Source organism: Melozone crissalis, unplaced genomic scaffold (genome assembly GCF_028551555.1).
Source record: "Melozone crissalis strain CALT ecotype California unplaced genomic scaffold, PUWL_Pcris_2 ptg000081l_1, whole genome shotgun sequence".
Classification (NCBI taxonomy): domain Eukaryota; kingdom Metazoa; phylum Chordata; class Aves; order Passeriformes; family Passerellidae; genus Melozone; species Melozone crissalis.
The window spans coordinates 4675439-4690213 of record NW_026535858.1 but is presented as its reverse complement, the minus strand read 5'-3'; the positions used below and the strand labels follow the sequence as shown (position 1 = coordinate 4690213).

Sequence of the window (14775 nt, the reverse complement as noted above, 5' to 3'; positions counted from 1 at the left end):
TGTGCTTCACAGGGGAGGGCTGGAAGACAAGAGCTCAGGAGCTTCAACTACTGAGACACAAATTCAAGGAAAACTTGGTGTACAGAGAGTTGCAGCTCTCAGAGGACAGACAGTGCTTTTTCCCAGTTATAACTCAAAAAGTCTGGAATTATTTTGTCCTTAGGATTTTCTAGTAGGCTCTGCAGAATCTTCTGGATTTTACATGTGTGGCCTCAAAAGTTTGGAGAACATTTGTCTCTTGCCTGCTCATTATCAAAGGAGGTTTCTGAAGGGCCTGCTGGAAATGGCTGTTTCTGAGGGGGTGAAGCCAGCAATGGTTTTGGCCACTCAAAGATCTGAGTGTGCCTCCAAGCCACTGTGAGAGTGTGTGGATTTTGGCAGCAGGTTCCTGCTGAGGTCTTGAGTTCAGGTGAAAAACTGCAGCATTTGAAGATTATGTATTTTAATTGACAGGAATGTTCCCTAAAAAAATGTCACTTTTCTTTAGTGTGTTATTAATCCAGCAGAGCAACATGCTGCAGTTATTGCTTTCTGCTTTTCCTTCTCCTGCCTGTTTGAAACAAGCTGACAAACACAGTCTGTGTTTGCTTTGAGCTGTACAGGGAAATTGAGGGCTGGAGAAATCAGGAAAAAAAGCTTTGAAAATCAGGTAGTGATTGAACTGGTGTGGCAGCTCCCAGCAGGAAGGATCTGTTCCCAGTAAAGCACTTGCCTCTGGGGTAAGAGGCTGCTGCACAATGAGGTGGGGCTGGATGGTGAGTGCACAGAGCAGTGCCCAGCAGGCAGGGAGCTCCTGCTCTCTTGGAAGCTTTGATGGGGTGGCTGTGAGTGTCCTTGGGGCAGTCAGGGACTCCTTTTCCCTTCCTGCCTCTCCCTGCGTGCCAGGCACCTCTGGAGGGGCTGGCACAGGGACTGAGCTGGACTCTGGGCTGGGCACTACAGTGGATTTCATTCATGACTGTCCTTCTCAACAACACAGATTGAAAAAATGAAGCTTTCTACTGACTTAAGTAGAAAAGCTCATGATTAATTCTCTCCATCACAAAATCCACTGTTTTACACAGGGGTCTTTATTCTGACCCTGACCAGGGCACAGTGCAGGGTTTGTGGGAAAATGGCCTGAGTAGTAACATTTTGCAGTTAGTGTGAGTGAAATGCTGAATTTCCATTCATCTGGGCTTTTTGTTAGGTGATATTACAGGGCTGAGTCAGATTTCCTGTTCTTTATTCACCAGAGTCACGTTTTGGCATTAGATATTTTGTAGATTTACTTCTAACAGCAAATGGATCTGTGCATTCAGGGATGCTGATCCTTGTGGGAAGCCATAGGATGTGGTGTGTGTTTTACCTGCTCTCTGCAGTGGGGTGTCCTGCACACAGATCCCTGTAGGCTCAGGAGAGGCACAAGGGCTGGCCAGGGCCTGTAGGGAAGGCTGGTTGTGTGGGATGAGCAAAAATGTCAATTATTTCTCAGGTGCTGATGTTGTGCAGCGCTGTTTGCTCACAATTACTCCAGATTTTTAAAGTTTCTACAGCTTTCAGCACTACAGAGCTATGACTTCATCCCTCCTGTCTGATTTGGATCCACTTTCACAGTTTGTTACTGGATAAGAAAAGGAAAGATCTGTCACAGAGATGATGGAGCAGATTTCTCTTCCCATCCTCGAGGTCCTGCTCAGGATCCTGTACTCAGGGCTCTGCAGACCTCAGGTCCTTGTCTCCCAAAGTGCCTTTTCCTCCTGCTTTGCTTCCCTGCCTCAGGAACGCCCAGTGCTCCAGCTCACAGGGGCCATGCTCAGGCTGGGCATCCCCATCACCCCTGGAAAAAGCTTCCTCCAGGGGAGGCAGAAGCTTTGCTGGCCTCACCTGAAATGAGAAATCCCTGAGCTGGGGAAGGGCCTTCAGGGCTGCAAAATCTGCCTCACTTTTAAAAGAAAACTTTATCAAAGAGAGAGGGAGGAAGGAGAAAGATGTCCACAGGGGAATTATAAATTTTCAGTCTCCTACCAACATGTGCTGGCTGCTGGAAGCATTGTGTTCACAAGTTTCTCTTTCTCATGAAAGGAGACAAAATGTGCTACATATGGCAGGGAAGAGGCTGTGGAACACAATTGCCTGGAGGAAGGCTTGAACTCTGAGAGCAGCAGCACTTGCAGGAACTTTGGGTTTTATTGTGTTCAGGAGGCTTTACATGTGTAGTCTGTTCTCATTTTCTCTGCATTTTAATGGCAACATTTCTATTTTCATTCAAAACTGACCAAAATCTTAGCTGCCTCTGGAGTTAGTCAAGAAACAGAATACCTTTATTGGTAAAAGCTCCAAAGCTGACAGACTGAATTTATCCTAACCCAATCTACTTTATTACCCCTTTTCCTTCAACTTTCATTTCCTTTCTCAAAGTACAACATTAAGTCTGGCCAGTCACTTACAGATCTATAAATCCTTCCCAGAGCAAAGTGAGTCCTAAAACCCCTCCATGCCTCACAGCAAACTGCTCCTGTCCCTGCTGGGGATGGTTTCAGGATGCTGCTGCTGTCAGCCTGGTTATCCCATCCATTGGTGCCCACTCTGATGGGTTACATGGATCCTGGGCTTGGCAGGAGGACAGGTTTGTCTAGGAAATGAGGTTTCAGATTCAGGCTTAATGCACCTTTTCTATGGCTTTAGCATATGCAGCATTCTGGGGTTTGGTGGTTTTTAAAGGTATTTAAATTTTTGGGGTTTTTTTAAAGAATATGTGAGGTCCAGTCCAGATGACTGTGGGGGTGGAGTTGATGTGTTGGGTGGCTGGGAGGGTTCTCTCTGCCCCTTGGCACTGCTCTGAGCCTGCACCATTGCTTACAGTGGCCTTGGCATATCCCAAGAGCATCGGGACTGGGTTACTTTCCATTGAATTTTCAGGCAGACTGGATCTGTGAAGTTCAGCCTCGTGTCTTTGCTCTGTGCCCTTTTTCTCCCACACCCCCCTTTATCTTTTCCTATTGTTTAGATTAGAGACCCCCCCCAAATCTCTGCCCTGTGCCGTGTGCTTGCTCAGCAGGGCAAGTGACTGCACAGGGGGCACCGATCCTCAGCAGAGGCTCCTTCCACTGTCATTATTTCTCCTTCAGAAACGCATTTCCCACACATTCCAGCAGGAATTTCTGCTATATTATTTCTTAATATGTCCTATGGTGTTTGTTACTCTTTAAGGGAGGAAATTTCCATCCCCCGGTCTGAACCGTTTTGCTTCTTTGTAGTTCTCAATTTTTTTTTTGCTCAAAGTTGTGCGTGAGGGATGAAAGGGAAGGGCAGGGCAGGGCGGGCTGGGAGCAGCTCGGAGCGGGGCTGGGGCGGGCCCTGCGGCAGCAGCGCTCCCACCGCTGCCCACGGATGCTGCAGGGGTATTTTTAGCACTCCTCCAGAGCTGCCTGCTTGCTCAGGTTACCTCACTCCAGGAGATGCTTTACATCCTGCAAAGCTGGAGCTGACTGGGCTGGAAGAGCTTAGGTAGCTTGCAGTTTTTAGCAGTGTCCTGAGGAGCCCTTCCAGATGTCCACTGGGAGGACAAAGCCTCCGAGGTTGTCACTGCTGGGGACACGTTGACATCTCTCAGGGCAAGGGGGCCTTGCCTGGAGGAGCTGGAGGCCGGGAAGGAGGGAGCTGGCAGCCTGGAGCTCCTGACTCCTTCCCTGGTCAGCTCGTGTTGCAAACCTCGCAGCAACATTCCAAAATACGAGTTCTGTTGAAGGAACAACCTCCAGAATCATGGAGGTAAAATTAGACCTTCTAAAAACCTGACAGTGAGGTTGAAATTATCTCTCTAAACTTTGTAGCACTTCTGTGAGGCGATGTACACACATAAGTAATTTTGTTACTATGTCCTGATTTCCCAGGGAGATGCCCTTGAGGGCCACAGCATGGCAAGCAGTGCCACCCACGCTGCCTCAGTGGCCCTTGGTTACTGTGGCACAGAAAGAGGGGGGCTTTGGAGTAACACACACCTTCAGCACTTCTCAGCCTTTTGCAAAAGAGCAACAAATGCCTGACATCTGTTTAAATCAGTGACCAAGCCTTTTGTGTATTAAAGAGTGTTTAATTTCTTGCCAAGGATGCCCTTAGGATGCCAGGAGGGGCGGAGGGGAGTCACTGCTCTGCAAACGAGCCAGCCAACGTCACTGCACATGGCTCAGCCTCTCAGCAGTCTGACTCAGTGGTAAATGCTCTGAAGGTAACGCTGCTCCTCTGGTCCAGTCCATGCAAAACGTCCTGTGTGTCCCTCAACACGTGTGTATTGTCCTGGCAACATCCCCGTGGGCACCACCGGGATGTTGCTGTCATCAGTGGGGTTGTTCTTGTGTGTCACTCATTGCATCTGTGGGCTGTGTGTTTCCTGGGCAGGGTCCAGCCCTCTCAGCCATGTTGGTTCCAGCTGTAGCTGCTCTCCATGTTACATTTGTAGTTTTTCTTTGAGGCTGGAAGTGGTGTTTTGCTGAATAAGGAAGTCTTTCATTGTTTCATGTTTGTGCTCCCGTGGAATACAAGGGATTCCTGTAACCTGTGCAGAGAGAAAGACTTTAATGCAGAGATAAAGCCAAGGCACACAGTATATTTGTGTTAAAAATAGCAAAGACCACAATCCCAAGGTCAGTGTTGGAACTCCCTTGGGAACAGATGTGTTTTACCCTGAAGCCAGGGCTGGATTGCAGAGGCCTGTGTGACATTGATACACAGTAATTGACACAAATACTCCGAGGGGTAAAGTTTCAAGTTCTCCCTTCTGTCAGCAGTAAAACTGTTGCAATTAAAGAAACTTAGAAAGTGTTACAAGATTCCAAGGTTTATGGGGTGACCTGAGACAACAAGCGGCCGAGTTCACTGTCCCACTGCAGCACAGGCACCAGTGGGGTCTGTGTTCCTCTGGAGGGAATAAAACTGAGGGAGAGCTGAGCAGAGTGAGGGCTGTGTATTCCTCTCTGCCAGTGCTGGCTCAGTCGTGGTTGTTTGGGACTTTGGGCACCCCTTCTCTCCTGTGCTTCACTCGTTTCTAACCTGCTTTAGGTTCATTGGGTGTTATTCCCCACCTACACAGGGTTGCAGGGACATCCTTGGAGGGGAGGTTTGTCCTCTTTCTGGAAGGGACTTCTGCAGACATTTGCTCTGGTTTTGAGCTCGGCAGTGCTGTTGACTTAACTGGACATCCGAGTTCCTGCACAGGGTGATTGTGACATTTGGCTTCACCTCGGTGGAGCCTGAAGAAATGGGTTTGTGCAAGTGAAAGGAGCACAAATGACAGCAATCAGATCCCTTCCTGTACCACAGCCCCGGGCAGGGCAGCGCTACCCTGCAGCCACCTCGCTGTTTTACCGGCATCCCGAGATGGGAGGCAGTGGGAGTGCCCCAGGAGGGCTCCGTTCTCACCCTTGTAAAACGTTCCCAGATCCAGGGAGTGCCTGGTTCAGAGTGCTCCAGGTCCTCTCTGCATCTTCCATGTATTTCACTTGCTGCTGCTGAGAACATAAAGCTATGCTGGGTAATTTTGTTGAGAGATCATGTGTCATTATGGAAAAAAGCCTTTTGTAGTTCTCTTAAAATCCCCCTTGGCAAAGGCTCTTCCCTGAAGAGAGCATTTAACAAGGTGCTTTTGACAACCTGTAATAACAGCTGGTCTGTGTAAGTGAAATATTGGAACAACACTGATGCTTTGCTTGCTGAAATGGATTGATAAGAAGTACACAGAGTTTAGTTCAATGTGATGTGAAAGCTGAGCTGGAAGTTCACTAGGAGGTAGTGCAGCAATGGATATAAATGAGGTGTTGTGTCCAAATGGAGAGTGAGCTGTCAGCTCACAGAGTGCCCGAGTTCCCCATCCCCAGCCAGGGAGCAGACCCTGCTGTTTCCAGGGGGGACACCTGGGTTTGGTCCCTCCTTTCTGGGGAATGCACACTCTGCAGGATCAGGTGCAGGAGAGGAACCAGCCAGCACCAGGAGCTTGCTTTTCTTTACAGATGTGGCAACTTGGAATTCCTGCAACAAAGAAATAGTCTGTGTTATAAAACCTCATTGTTAGTGCAGCCGCTTGTGCACAGCAAGAAACCTAAAGAGCAGGAATGTGTTTTAAAAGGATATTTCCATTAGGAAACAGAGGAGGGAGTTGTTAAAATACTGTTGTCTTCCTGGCTTTGAAAACAATGAAAAAATATTTAAACAATTGCCTGAACTCTCCTTCTGGTGGAGGAAGTGGGGAACAGGAGCAGAGCTTTGGCATGCAGCTGCTTGGCCAAGGCTCTTCCATGACCTGCTGGGAGAAGTTGTTGCCACGTGTGTGTCCCCATGCCTGGGCCACTTGTGTCTGACCAAACTGCCTGTGGTGCTGCACACAGATTTGCTTTGCACTGAGACAGCTGGGAAAATGTGCAGGGTAAGTTTAAGGTGTTGAATTTTGCATTCCATATTGAGCCTGGAAACACCTGAAGATGCAGAGTAATCTTTGTTTAAATGCTGACAGTACGCCCTTGAAGATTTGATATGGAAATTAAGTCAATTACTGTTTCTGTAATGCAATTACTGTTTCATTAGGAACACTGCAGTGTTAACATGCAGGTTAGTATTGATCAGAAAAATCTATGTGTATAATATATCTGGGATAAAGTAATGTATGACTCAGCTGACCTGAATTTATCCTTCATAAGAATAAAACTTGGCAAGTGTGATGAAGCCTGACAGCCTCAGTTTCCCCACCTGAACAATGGCCCTTTTGTATTTTTCTGCCTATGATATTTATTCACAATTGATGGCTAAAACCCCAGTTTGTAAGTTATACATATTTAACAGTAATTCATAAAAATTCTTGTGATGTAAGTAATGCCACTTCCAAAATGCTCAATTTGACATTATCACTTCCTTTGTGTAAATCTCAAATATATACTTGTATCCCACCTTGTCCCTTTGTTCCCCAGCCATTCAGAGCTCTGCTGCTGGCATTGAAATGCTCCCTTTTCCTCTGACTTTTATAATCTGTGCCTGATTTGACTATTGATATATTATTATACTTTTTAAATAGTTGGTTATTTCCTTTCTGGTTTTGTCTTCTCTTACACCCACCCAGCCCACATTAAAAGCACAAGGGATTTGTGATGAACTAATTATAATGTTTCTTTTCTTTTGCATTCTCCTTGCAGTCCCTGCCAGGCTGTAACTCAGTGTTTAGCTGCAGCCTGATGCACTGTGGGTGTTTCACAGGAAACATTTGCCATGGCATCCTTTTGCCTGTGAAAACAGTGGAACGATGACAAGTTTCACTTTGAGCTCCAGAATTTTGATGTGTGGTGTTGACTGGTACCAAAATGCAATCTGGTACCAAAATATTGCAAAATGCAAATATGGATGTGTAATTCATGCTGTAGGAATTCTGTGGTGTAAATGATAGTGCTGTTATTTTATTAAGATAACAGAGGTGGGAATTCTCTCCTCAGGATGTGCAAATGGAATTGGTGCCTCCTCATCAACAACGGATTTGGGAATGGTTTTGCTTTGCATTTATAACCTTGTAGTGCCTTTTGAGAATGTAGCCACATGTGGCAGCAGGTTTGGAGGTAGTTCAAGGGGTATTAGACAGCATGGGGGTAATTCCAAAGCACAGGAATGTCTGGAGGGGTGTTATTCCTGATTTTTCTCAGGTTGCTGGGAAGTTTAGTTTGTAATTCACTTGGGAAGGGAGGCCAAGGGAAGGTGGGATACACCAGCTGGGATTAGGGGTGTAGCTGGGCAGGAGGACTCAGGGAGCTGAGAATTCCAGGGGTATTTCCTGAAGTCCCACAGGGCTGGAATGCTGCTGCAGATGTAATGGCTCTCCTCTGCAGTTGGGTGCAGGCTCCTCCATGGCTGCATCATGAGCCTCTCAGCTGTCCTTTAGCTGAGGTTTCTGCTGATATTTGGAATTATTTTGAGGGACATTTTGACCCCAACTTGTGCTTAGGGCATGGGCTCTCTTGTATAGGTTTGTCCCTTCCTAGCAAGCAGGGGTCACTCATTCAGCTGGGACAAGGGACTTTGGGAAGAGTCACCCCCTGGTTTGTTACTGTGTCAGCATTAACTGCATGGTAAATATTGTCTTAATGTTTATTGAGAGGAAAAATTGTTGAAAGTCATGGGTAGGTGCAATGTGCCTTCTCACAAAAGCTGTCCAGGAGATCTTCCTCTCTGCTTGTATTAAGTTAGGAAAATCAGGAACCAGAGGTTGGAAAGAATGGTCAGATCCAGCCTGACTGTGCCCCACACACCAAGTTTGGGAGGTGTCACTGAACCCCCATTTTTCATGCTCTCATCACTGTGGTGTTTCACTGCACAGCAAACGTGCCTAAAGCACACAGGTTTTTTATGATGGTGACTTGGGATTTCTGGCTGCAAGATTTTGTCATATGGCAAGTTTGCAGGGTTTGGGCCATGCCCACCCATTGGAATTAAAGGCACTTCCCTTTAAAGGCTTGACTTTGTTTGGCTTTAGCACGGTAGCCAGGTTGTTTCCAGTCTAAAATATTTCTGGTTTTCATGCTTACACTCAGGTTTTCTTCAGCAAAGGCTCAGAGAAACTGGGTTATTTTCCCATCTCTTGCACAGAATCACAGTAGGACCTTGGGTTTGTTCTGCCTTTGCTCATCAGCTCCAGGAACTACCTTTTCAGGATGTCAGCTTCCCAGGATCTACCTCCTTTGTTTTTATTCAGTGCCAGCTAATGCAGAGTCTGTACCCTGCTGGACTTTAGGCACTGGTAAAATACAAATAATGAATTATGACAATGGAAAACAGCTTTTACCTTTCTTGACAGTTTTATTGCTGTTGTCCTGGAGATTAGTGGGTGATTTGGTAGCAGTTACAAAAAAAATCTGAAATTGTGATACAATTGATAGAAATCACCATTCTTGTCTCTAGTGCTCCCTGAGAGGCCTGGGGACATGATACAAGCTGCTGTTCTTGTGCTCCTATTCCATCAACCTTTCTGTAAATCATTATAAAATACTTTCCTGAGTGCTGGGGGATATCCCTTCTCTGCCTTTTTAATTCCAGCATTGTAACATGGGTGTTAAGCAGAGTGTAGCACAGTGAGGGCAGGCAGAATTCCTCTGACCTCAAGGAAGAGCTAGTGGAGTGAACACTTGTAATGCCTTGCTTGATTTTAAGAGAACAAGTAAACCCTTGGAAATAGAGAACTGCTCTGTGGTTTTTAAACTGGAGACATTTAGACACCTCTGGATGGATCTTTGTTCTTCTGAATCACATCCTGCAGGAGATGTGGTTGGGGAAATTGTTGGACAGTTTCTGTTGAGGTCTGCAAACACCCTCAGTCTTGTGTGTGGAGCGTGAAGTATCCCAGTGATGCACGTGCAGTTCATGTGTCCCTGTTTTTAGTCATTTTTACCTGGCAGCATGTGCTTTCTGTGTTCAGAAGCAATGTTGTGTCCCTTGAGAGGCAGTCTCTGCTCCTGTGTGTGTCCTGCCCTGTGTCCCAGCTGTGCTGCATGGTGTGTGTGGCATTCCAGATGCATGTCCATAGGAACACCGGTGCTCCTTCCCTGGGAACAATAACCGAGCTCTCTTTCCATCCCTCCCTCTAGGTTGTGTGGAGGAAACTTGGAGATGCTGCAGGGTCGTGCCCTGGAATTAGACAGCACTTGTCAGGAAATCAGTACAAAGGACCCATGTAAGAGGCCCTGAGCACATCCTCTCTCTGAAGAGCACGGCCTGAATGCCCAGGAGAGGGGAAGCACCGCCTGCGTCCGCCCAATCCCCATCTGAGCACGGGGGTCTGCCCTGCAAGAGACTGCTGGAAAGGGGGGACATTCTGCACAGGGGCCTGCCAGGGAGCTGTGTGGCAGTGTCCCCCATCCTGCTGTTCCAATAGCCCAGCTAACGAAGCTCTGCGCCCTCAATGCAACACTCCACCCTTAGAAGCACTGAGGTATTGCCATCCTAACCAAAAGATATTTGGGATTCTGCAGGCATTAGGTGAAATAAGTTTTCTTTTTGTTAGTTACAGTGAATCTCTGATAGGTCTGAAGGAGTTTTCCACTGGATTTAAGAGAGGTTTTCAGCAGACTGGAGAGACACTGATAAACTGTGCCTTTGGTCTCTGCAGGTTTGAGGAAGTCGCTTCTTAGTAACTCACACTTCAGTCTGTAAAGGATCCGTTAATGGTGCTTAGGCAATTTCCAGGTGATTTTTTTGCTTTGGTAGAATACCTGCCTTTGGAGGTGCTAAAAGACCATAAAGTCCTAACCAGCCGGTAGTGTAGCATAACTACAGTACTTGTAGTGATCCACAATTTCTTTCTAAATGAAAGTCAAGATAGCTTTCTTTTTGATGCACATCTTCTGAAGAGGTGTAAGGTGTTTAATGAAAGGTCCTTTAATGAACAGAATACTTAGGCATCATTATTACAGGTCTCAAGTCAGGATTTCCATTAGAATTTATTTTGGAAATTATATCCCAATTGTCAGGATGCTAATTTCTACTGTTTAATTTAGAGACATGCTGGTTTGTTTAACAAAAGCCTACAAGGATCTAAAAGATTGCACTGCATTATTAAAAAAAAGCTTTTCTTGCCACTGTAGCGTTCTTTCAAAGAAAAAGGTTTTATTATCCTCAGAGCATGCCTTTCATTATTATGAGGCAGAAAGCTCTTGTTCAGATTGCCTGAGATTTGACCAGACGGCGCCCTAGATGTGCTTAGTTTATTTTTATCTCTGTGTATGATCCTAGTTGTGTGTATTGAATTACAACGATAGATATTTTGTGTATATCTTAAAGCAATGATAGTTTCATGTATGAATGTGCAACAGGCTTGTGACTGAATGCTGTTGCTTAACTTTTTACCATAGCTGAATATCAAAAAGACTAATAAAAATTAATTAAAAAAAAATAGGAATGCAACAATTCCTGGGTTTCTGGTTTGTTCTTGTTTACTGAGATTTGAGCCAAAGTCAGAACCTCTGTTTTTCTGAGCTTGGACTGTATCCGTGGGCTATTTGCAGTGAAATGTAGCTCTGTTGCTGTACAATCTTTTGTTATATAGGAGTATGATGTAAATCTGCTATCTGTCTTCAGAAAAAGTGTGTTCATTTGCAGCAGTAATTCTGTTGGTTTCTGTTGTTATTTTCACTTGGTACCATTCAATGTAAGGCCTCTGATCCAGCGTTGCTTTCTTGGGAAAACTCCCTTTCACTGCTTCTCCTTGAGTTGGAAGTGCAGAATCCAGCCTTCTGTTTTGACCCATTGCCCTCCTGCGTGGTTTCTGATATAACCCCAGCCCAGCCAGAGATCTGTTCTCTTCCCAGGTTGTTTTCTGCCCTATATTGTTTGCAGAGTTCAATTTCAATTGTTGTATTCCTATCTCTGTATGTATGAACAGCTGTATCACCTGTACTTGTGCCTGCACTCTGGGTGTGCAGGGGCCAAGAGAGGGACCCTGGTCTTTTGACACTACACTTGTGTAAATTTTGATACTGTATTAAAACTATTTTTTTACAGTTCTGCATACGATGGGGTATCAAGTATTGTGTTCATCTTAGCAATGGTAATAAATTATAGAATCCCACCCTTGTTTTCTCTCCTTTACTGACTGAAGCTCTGAGCTGCTTGGGCTTACAGGCAGGAGCCATTGAAAATGCTTGGTTGAGAAATTAGCAGCACACTGTGCAGTTTTCTTCATTTTCTTGCCAGGTATCTTAAAAAAATCCCAGCAATGTGAAGTTGCTTCTCTGTTTTCTGCTTAACAAGAAATAGCTGTGGGTAATTGTGCACAGGTGCAACTCGTTCAGTCCTCAGCTGTGCTGTGTTTGCAGCCCCAGGACAGTTGGGCTGCTTCTTTCTTCCTGCCCTCCTCACAGAGCAGTCTTGGGGTGCAGACAGGGGAATGTAGAGCTCCTGGAGTCTTCTTGTTCAGGTAAGGGGTGCTGGTGGGGTTGGCAGCGTCCTGTAGTGTGTTGGTGGCCTTGTGTGTCACCACGTCCCTGTCCCAGGATGGGCTCGTGTGGGCCAGGGGAAAGGGCTGGCTCTTGGTGCAGGCCAGAGAACTTTCACTGAGTTTTCTGGAGAAAGGAGATACTTAGTACAATCAATATCTCTGAGCTAATAAATCCCATGGGAACTCCTTAAAATGCACCTTCCTAAGAGGAGAAAGTGGGCAGTGTGTGGAGAAGGGGGTCAGGGCTCTTGGGAGAGTGTGTAGCCTGCTGAAATGCCTCTGTGCTAATGAATAAAAATTGCTGTAGTTCTTGGGGACCTTCAGCTCCTCTGTCTTGCTCTCTGCCCCTGTGGTTCAGCCTTTTTCAGTGAAATGCAACTGTGCCAAGACTCGTGGACTCTTTGTGTGGCTGTTTTTAGCAGAATTCTGCTCTGGTTGAAGATGTTGTTACAGGGCCTTTCCCAGGATCTGAGCTGAGCCTGAATGAACTCTAAATTCATTGTGCAAGTGAATTTTAAATAGCACTTGTGTAGTGGATGTATGGAGAGGATTTTACCTTCTGTACTGCAGGAAAGCTGCTTTGCTGAAGGGTTAGAAGGTAAAGAATGGCACTTTGTTTTCAGCAAGTGACTGGCTTCAGTAGAGCCTGTTCCCCAAAGGCTGCACTTGATGGACATGTTTATGAATGTGGCATGAAGCCAGAGTGCCCTTTGTAATGTTTTGAGCAGAGCCAGCCCAAACAGCCTCTGTGGCCTGGGGACAGTGCCTGGCCCAGTGCTCCTTTGTGCTACCCAAACCTCTCAAACACCAAATGCCCCCCAGGCTCTCTGTGTTGCCTTCCCAACAAATACCAGCCATGCCAGGGCACTGGTTTTTTTAATTCCCCAAATGTTTTTGAAGTAACTGCCAGGGTGGTGTGAATTCTTTGTACTGATCTCACCACTTTAATAGAGAAGAAAATGGCTCAGCCACTTTTTTCTCCCCACTTTTAAGTGGAAAAAAATGTCTTGGTGAGATTGTCTTTTATCTGGAGCAGAATGGGCCAGCAAATGCAGCTGCTGGGTATGGAATGCCAAAAATCTCTGTCTGTCTCCACACTTGTGTTTTCCAGGCTCAGGTGAAGCAGCCATGACTGTCCCCAAACCAGCACCAAACTGCAGCTCTGGCCATCCAAGGTCCCCAAGGTAAGAACAGCTGGCTTGATAGCAGCTCTGCCTGGAATGAGTAAATAGAGGCTCTGCATTAATTAATCAAGAAGCAAACAGGGATTTTCTGTGCTGATTTGTGCTTATGGGACTTTCTAGCACGTGCAGGAGAGGATTGTGAGGTGGTGTTTGCCAGAGCTGGCAACTCGGGTCTGGTGTGTGCAATACTGGGAGTGAGGGGGAACTGCCAAAGGAAGAATGAGCAAATCCCCTTGCTTGGACTCACTCTTTTCTTAAAGAAAAAGCTCCTTCCCCTCCTGCTGGGTGGCTCCAGACTCCTCCTGTTTGGTTGGGTTTTTTTAAATCCCAGAAATAGCATGGCATGGTTGAGGTTTCCAACGTGTGGAAGGTCAGAGGAGGGGAAGGCTTAGCAAGACTATGTGGGATTGGTGGGAGTCAAGCAACACAGAGATGGTAGTGTGAAGGAAAATGAACTTTTGAGTACTCTTACATAAATAAAAATATGACTGTGTTTTAAATGCTTAAGATAACATAGACCAGAGACAGAAACCTTAGTTGAATCTTTAACTGTGGAAGCTCAGACAGTTCTGTGTGAGTAATTCTGAAATTGAGAAATATTGATGGGGATGATGGAAATAAGTAAAACCACAGAGTCCTGTGATGCTGATATGAGGGCTTTGCTGGAGTCAGGCTCTAAGGAACTCCAGCCTGGTCCAGGCATCAGTGGCTCTCCTCATGCTACTGGCTTGTGGGGAAGGACCCCAGAGACTGCATCACCTGCTCCTGTCTGAAACTGCTTCCTAAACACCTGGTTCACAAAGACCTGCCAAAATAATAATATTGAATTATTTCATGTGTTTGTTAGAACATTATTATTACTCTCCTCTTGAATAAGAACTTGTTGTAAGGATCTCTTCAAAGCACTGGCTGTGGCCCTGAAGTTTGAAGTTTCTTTGGATTTTTTTGCTCCCCACTGCTGTGTATAGGTTGAAGTACATTAAAATAAATATTTGTGAGGCTGCAGATAAAAAAAAAAGGAAAAATTAACACTGGGAGCCCATTGCTAGGGGATGGGTTCCTGCCCTGCCAGGATCCAGGCTGCTGCAGGTGAATCTCATGCTGTGTTTAGGTGGGACAATCAATTTGCAATGAGCTCACCTGTGTGTGGCAAACACTGAAGGAGAGAGAAGGCGGTTTAATCCTTTCACAGGTGACTTCATTTTATTTTTCTCATCACTCTTGGTAAGTGCCAGGGGCTGGGATTGGCTTGTGAGCAGTGATGTTCCCAGGCCTGAACACCTCCACTGGAGAGCAGGAGGGGTTTGATGGTGTGTTTGGGGTTTTTTCCAAGGAGCTTGGGAAGTGCCTGGTGTGACACAGGGAGGGCCATGCTGGCTCAGGCCGGTGTGCTGAGCCCTGCTAAACCACAGCTCCACTCACAGCTTAAGTGCAAATGTCAGAGTGAAAGGAAAATGTTCTCTTGGGTTTGGAGGTGCCCTTTCCATATAGGATCCGGTTTGTTGTCAGAGCGGTGGGATTGGCCTGAACATCAATCAGTGGTGTGGGGCTGTGGAGCTGCTCTGTTTTCACAGGCATTAGGCTTCCTAAGAGAGGAAATACACAATCTAAAAATACAGATTTTCCTCCCCCTGCTGAAGGGGAAGTTTT

At 46.1% G+C, this 14775-nt stretch overlaps 1 protein-coding gene across 3 annotated transcripts in view; it reads left to right on the top strand.

The window, feature by feature from the left end:
• CCDC85A (coiled-coil domain containing 85A) overlaps positions 1–11566 on the top strand; it is a 68084-nt gene extending 56518 nt beyond the window's left edge. For 2 of the 3 annotated variants that reach the window (XM_054290251.1, XM_054290250.1), the window contains one exon: positions 9594–11566. In XM_054290251.1, coding sequence (XP_054146226.1) covers positions 9594–9643 — 50 coding nt within the window. In that variant the 3' untranslated portion in view covers positions 9644–11566. Of the gene's footprint in view, positions 1–4090; positions 4211–9593 lie in introns of all 3 variants that reach the window. The other variant, XM_054290249.1, reaches the window with a different exon arrangement.
• The last annotated feature ends 3209 nt before the right edge of the window (positions 11567–14775 follow it).